This window comes from Balaenoptera acutorostrata, chromosome 13 (assembly GCF_949987535.1).
Source record: "Balaenoptera acutorostrata chromosome 13, mBalAcu1.1, whole genome shotgun sequence".
Lineage (NCBI taxonomy): Eukaryota > Metazoa > Chordata > Mammalia > Artiodactyla > Balaenopteridae > Balaenoptera > Balaenoptera acutorostrata.
In genome coordinates, this window is record NC_080076.1 from 83,484,838 (window position 1) to 83,491,377 (window position 6,540).

At 51.8% G+C, this 6,540-nt stretch overlaps 1 protein-coding gene across 1 annotated transcript in view; it reads right to left on the reverse strand.

The window, feature by feature from the left end:
- Window positions 1-6,540, reverse strand: part of CIT (citron rho-interacting serine/threonine kinase) — a 167,101-nt gene that overhangs the window by 9,306 nt on the left and 151,255 nt on the right. The window contains 8 exon segments of the mRNA XM_057526212.1: window positions 814-894; window positions 1,387-1,515; window positions 1,613-1,721; window positions 3,249-3,341; window positions 3,725-3,864; window positions 5,404-5,445; window positions 5,448-5,538; window positions 5,635-5,773. Of these exon segments, the coding sequence (XP_057382195.1) occupies window positions 814-894; window positions 1,387-1,515; window positions 1,613-1,721; window positions 3,249-3,341; window positions 3,725-3,864; window positions 5,404-5,445; window positions 5,448-5,538; window positions 5,635-5,773 (824 nt within the window).

The window sequence follows — 6,540 nt, forward strand, 5'->3', positions numbered from 1 at the left end:
AAATGTGGTGGAAGCGAGAAGGCCTGCCAGCCCCCACTTTTGCACTCTTAGGAGAAGCCCACGTGGAGAGGAATGAGGCCTCCAGCCACCGGCCCCTGCTAAGCTCCCACCTGACGGCCAGCTCCAATTGCCAGCCACTTTGTGAAGCCATTTCCGACTTTCTAGGTGTCCCGGTGCCCCTGCTGACACCGCATGAAGCAAAACTGTCCAGTCAAGCCACAGAGGCTCAGGCAATGATAAGTAGTTGTTTTAAGTCACTCGGTTTTGGAACTTGTCATGAAGCAACAGATAAACGAAATAGCCTTGAAGGGTATTTCAGAACATTCACACAGTCACATATGTATGTTTGTGTGTGTGTGTGTGTGTGTGTGTGTGTCCACCCTTTGACCCAGTAGCTCCACTTTTAGAATTTCTGAGCTGGGTATATTTAACAATTGTGCAAATTTTAGTGTAAATTGTTCATCACAGCATTGTTCACACTTACAAAAAGAATGGGCCTAATTAGAATTGGCTAAATTGACCAGGTGTTCAGCGGTGCTGTGGGATGCTGTGCAGTCTTTGACATGATTTAAATGAACTCACAGGGAATGGTCTCCCTTTCTGTCATGAGAGGCCGGCGGGTTTGGCTTACGTGGTTCTGCGTCAGGCCTCGGGATCTCTGCCCTGGACGCTTACGCTGTGATGCTTCACATGGCGCCTGGCGTCTAAGGGAGCCCGAAGCACGCTGCTTAAGCCTAAAGGAATTCCACCTGCGGTTTCTTCCCGGGACACCAACTACTGGCAGAAAAGAGCCCCACACCTCGCCTCACCTACCGAAGGCCAAAGGTAAGCGACTCCACTTGAGATCATCTGTGCGGCTGCGTCTTCCATAAGAATCCACGAACACCCCAAACTCTGCAAGGAGGCAGAGCCCGGGGCATGAGCACGGCCAGAGACAGCGGTATCAGCGACACACGCTTTGATGGAAGAGTAAGGAATCCAGCCCAGGGGGCTTGGATTGTGAAAAACCTCAGGAGCTCTGCTGAGCCACATCTCTCGGGGATTTATTAAAGAAAGCATTTGAGTGAAAGAGAGGAGATAGGAAAAGAAGGGGGAGACGGAAGGAGAAGAGTCAGGGAGTGAGGAAGGGGGAGAAACAGACCCAGAGATTTGGGGGGAAAAGAAGAAGGAAAGGGAGAGAAAGGAGTGAGGAGCAGAGAAGGACAGAGCAGGCCGCTCTTGGGAGCTGGCTGGAGCCCGCGGGTGGGGCTGGGGCACCCCGGGGGCCCTGGCGGTGCAGGACCGGCCCTGCCCCAGGCACACCGGCCACGCCCGGCCCTGAGGACCCTGCCCGGGGCTGTGGTGCCGTGAGCGCCCCCATCAGCAGCGGGCGGCTGCCGCACTCACCATGGAAGCAGAGCAGGAACTCCTCCCGCTGCCCCGTGCCGTTCACCTGCATGATGGACACGGGGAAACTGTGGGAAGAGGAGGCAAACACGGCAGGCGCCAAGGAATGGTCGTTCTTATCCAGGAATTCTGTAAAGGCAGGCAAGAGGCGGAGCCTCAGGACCCAGAAGGAGCCTGAGGTGGCAGCGGAGCCGGAGCTCCGGGCAGGGGGCGCACTGGGCCCTACCCTCCAGCGTGTACTGCTTCATGTCAATTTCGTAGAATTTATTGGTTCCGATGAGGATACTGTAGTTGGTGAAGTGGACACAGCTGCAGGGCTCCGAGGTCTCGATCTCCTGAGACGGGGCAGAGAGGAGGATGTGAGCGCAGACTCGGGGTGGCCCCTGCTCTCCTCGGGCATCTAACCAAGCCGTGCAGGCACTGCCGCGCGACGTGTTCCTATTGTTTTCACACCAAGCGCATTCAGTCTCTTCACGTCCCTCACAAGGACCCACCATCCTTTTGCTACCTCTGGGTTCTACGCAACCTGAGACTAAGGTCAAGTTGCAGCCAAAAAAAGGGTCAGAAACACCATTTCAATGAAAAGGTAGCATTCAAAGAGAGAGCTTTAAAACTGCGACATTCTAATCAGAAGAAAGAGCCTGGAGGAATACACCAACAGTGATGGTTAGAGGGAGTGGTTCTAGTTTCCTTCCTTTTCCAAGCTTCTAGGTTTCTATTCTGAACCTGTATCACCTATATCATTGTTATCATTACTGAATTATCTCATCTATCTGAATTATCTGCTTCCTAATTACTTCCACTTGTTTTCAGGTCAATCCTAATGGCTTCAAAAACCTAGGCATGCTTATTCCAAATGATGGCCAGGAATTATAAAGAAGCAGTGATTTCTGGGAGTTTTCCTGAAGTTAACAGTTCAAACTCTAATCAGCATTATCCTCACCACTAAATATTTATTGGTCACCTACTAAGTATGAGGAAACTAGTATAACACAGTGAAACGTTAGGGAAAGTCAAACTTCAGTTTTGGTCTCAATTTTGTAACCTAGGATCTTGGCCAGCCTCAGTCATCTTACCTGAAAATTAGGGATCATCACCCCTGCTTCTCACAACTGTTGTGAAAAGTGTGTGAAACAGCCAGCTCAGTCTCTGGTACCAGTAGGTGCTCAATAAAAATGCAAACTAAACAAGAGACTGCCCCAGATGAAACAGCTTCTCTAACAGGTAACAACCCTTATATATTCATCCCTCCTTTTACTTTTGAGACTAATCTCGAAAGCACCTGAAATATATCAGGCTTATGATGGGTGGAACATTCCTAGTCTAGGGACAAGAGACAGCCTTCTCCAGAAGCAAGGCAAATGCAGTGATCTCACGGATAGCTGTCTACACCGCAGGCAACATCACAACCCACTGTGCTCCGAGGAGAACCAGCTCCCGAACTGGGTATCAAAACACAGCTAGCACTGGTTTTTCTAAAGGTCATTAATAGAAACTTTTACGATCTGAGAAGGAGTCTGGTAGGTGCCACCAGGAGCTTCTAGCTCCTCAGAGAGATCTTCCTTTCTTCTGCTGGTTCAAAAGAGATGTCTCCTCCATCGGCCACCTTCCCTTCTCCCTTCACAAAAGGCTGAATTCACTGGGCTGGCCAGAGAGGCAGCTCACACACGCAGGGGAGGACAGCGAGAGGGAAAAGTGTAAGGATGGGCCACTCTGGAGCTTTCTCCAGGGACCAAGACAGCCTCCCGCTCTCTCTAAGGAGGTCACCCAGGCCGAAGGGCCCAGGCACACACTACTCCCCGAGACAGCACCTTCCCCACCTGCTCGCTGCGAGATCAGGCGCGGCCAGGCCTGGGACTTACTTTCCGAATGCAGTACTTGCTGAGGTTTTCGTTGTAGCGGAGAATGACAACTTTGTTGGGCATGGCCGCACAGATGCAGAGCCCGCTCTCAATCTGAAAAGCAGTTGAGGGGGGAGGGGGGACGGAGAAAGAAAGAAAAAGAGCGTCACCAGTGTGTGCACTGGCTCCGTGGCAAAACTAGGAAAGGAACCTCAGTTGAGAGCAGGGTCTCTCAAGCCTGGCACTATGGACACTTTGGACCAGGTCATTCTCTGTGGTGAGGGGCCATTCTGGGCACTGTAAGATGTTTAGGAGAAACCCTGGGCCCTGCCCACTAGATGCCAACAGTGCAACCGACAGTTGTGTCGAAAAGCAACAGAAATTTAGTCCAGTTTGAGGACACACGATTTTCAAGGTCAAATCAATCAGCCCTGTGGGCAGAGGAGCCGTGACAATTTCAAGAGCACTTGCCGGCTGAAGCCCGCAGGGGTGCTTACCTTGCCGGCAGCAAACAAGTGGCAGCCCTTGACGGCTTCGAAGATGTTGGGTGAGATGTCCGGCTGGGCGGGAAGGTGAGACTGTGCGAGGGACTGTTTCACTTTCTTCACGTCCACGAGACACAGGGCCCGCTCTTCTCCTGAGGGGACGGGACAGCAGAGACACAATGGCGGTTCTCGTTCTCTCCCGAATAAAAGCCACGCGAGGCCATGCGGAGGCACTGCTTTCCACAAATTCCCATAAACACAGTTTAGGTCCAAGTTTTAGATCTAAAAGGAAAATATCTGGCCTCTTGGTCAAGATTCTGGGAGGAAAACAAAAAATTCTGCAGACACAAAATTGGAGAACGTGAACGGAATATTCAAACGTGCTCCCCAGCAAAGTCAAAGAATGGGTAGGGAACAACAAAACAGTAGACGTGGACTAATCCAGTATGTGTCACGAGGGACCACAGGAAGGCTGAGGGTGGTTCCACGTTCAAGGAGACGAGGGAGACCTGAGTGAGTGCAGTGCGTGGTCCTGGACTGGATCACAAGCCGGGAAAAAATAAAGGACATTACCGGAGCCACAGGTAAAAGCCAACTATGGGCAGTACAAGAGAAAATGGGACTAGCAACGATTAAATTCCCTGAATTAAAAAGTGAAACTATTCTATAGGATGCTATAATGGCGGATACATTGTTACCCATTTGTCCAGACCCGCAGAATGTGTAAGAGTGAGCCCGAATGTAAACTGTGGACCTGGGGTGACAACGACGTGTCGGTGTAGGTGCACGCCGGCGGGGGACGCTGACGGAGGCGGCGGCCTGCGCGTGCGGGGCAGAGGTATAGGGGAGTTCTCCCTACCTGCTGCTCAGTTTTGCTGTGAACCTAAAACTGCTCCCAAGAATAATGTCAAGAAGGAAGGGAGGAAAGAAAGGAAAGGAAGGAAAGCAAGCAAAAAAAAGAAACCAACAAAACAAGCCAGCAGAGGAAAAGAGCTGAGAGACCAAAGAAAGCCAGTTCCTGACCATATTGCGTCAGGATCCGGCCCCTGGATCCAGCCGGCCAGGCCTGAATGAGGCCTGACTGTGGGTGTTTAGAACACGGAGCCAATGCATTATTGTTTTCCCCTTAAAGAAAAAAAAAAAAAAAAAAAAAAAATATATATATATATATATATATATACACACACACACACACACACACACACATACACACACACCACACATATATATAGTACCACTGATAAAGAGAGGGAAAAAACCCTTCCTGCCGTGGGTACGTGAGAGAATGGCCTTGTTCTTAGGTGACTGGCTGAAGGATCCAGAGTCACAGCTGCCACTGACTCTCAGGTGGTTCAAAATAAGTGAGAGAGAAAAGAGAGAGTGTGTGTGTGTGTGAGAGAGACAGAGAGAGAGAAGGGCGGGGGAGATGTGGCAAACTGCTAATGAGTCGTGCCCGCAGATGAAGGGTGTCTGAGACCAGGGAGGAACGGGAGGCGGGCAGCGGGGCGGGCCGGGGCTGAGAGGGGGCCGCGTGCGAGCAGAGCGCGGGGGCGCGGCGCCTACAGGACGCAGAGGGAAGAGCCGCTCTGCTCCAGCCTGCCCCCGGGAGGGCCTGTCTCTGCGTCCGACAAGCACATGACCAATCCTCTCCCTCACAAGTGAAGGAAAAGCGCCGTGTCCTCGGCCTCCACCTGCGATCATGAGGAGCTTCTCCAGGTCCTTGATGATGTAATCTGGAAGACTGCTCCGATCCCTGGGACGTGGGTGAGGGAGTTCTTCAAGACATTCAGCGCGTACAGCCCTTCCTCGGTGCCCACCAGCACCACCTGCCGGGGTGCAAGTCCCCAGGCAGAGCGTGAGGGGGGTCACGTCCCCATAACCAGCCCCGACACAGCCGACGGCGCCCCAGAAAACATGGTCACCTGGTCGCTGAAGGGCAGCGTGCAGTTCATGTCGAGCCGGTCATCGCCTTCCAGTTTCAGCAGCGAGTTTCCAAGCAATTTCTTTTCACATGAGAAAGAAAAAGAGAGAGAGAAAAAAGAAGACATGGTGAGCTGAACTGTTCATGACCGCACCGTCCAGGCAGACAAAACAAGAACGGAGAAAAGTTTCATGCCAGGAAGGAGGGCAAGTTCCTCCTGAAGACGCTCAGAAGCACACATCTACTCGTGGCTTGCCGCGTATTTTGATCTGAGCTCAAAAGGCAGGACGTGAATGTTATCGGTATCTCTGGGGTGGCTGTTAGTGTCGGAGTTGTAACTCAGTTCGGAGGCAGAACTAAATGAGTGCAGGAGACGCAGAGTCTGTGACACGAAACACGCTGAAGCTGAAGGACGTCCCTGCCAAGGCTTAATAGGCCACGTGGACGCTCCTGCCCCTCCAGGTGGTGGCACAAGTGCACAGCCCAGTGTCAGCAGCAAACCAACCCGCTTCTGAGTCTCTTTACCTGAACCCATGCGGGCAGAAGCTCGTAGGAGGTACAGTCAGGGCCCTATTGTACACACATGGATGGGGCGTTCAGTAAAAGACTCACACGTGGGACAAGGAGATGGGTCATCAAAATAGGTTTACCCCATGAGCAGGAGACTCGTGGTTAAGGATTTTCCGATTGCTTACACTTAAAGTGTTTATTAGGAGCTAAGTGTTTGAAAAGACCTGTTGGGTCTTTGGTGGAGCAAACACCAGTGAGTGATGAGCGCTGTTTGTATCCTGGAATGTTCCAGGAGGAGTGATGCCAATCAAGGCCCACCCACATCTCTAATGTCTTCAGGAGAAGTAGGATTTCAGACCTGCCTTCGGAAGAGCAAATCACATAAAAGCAATTGAGC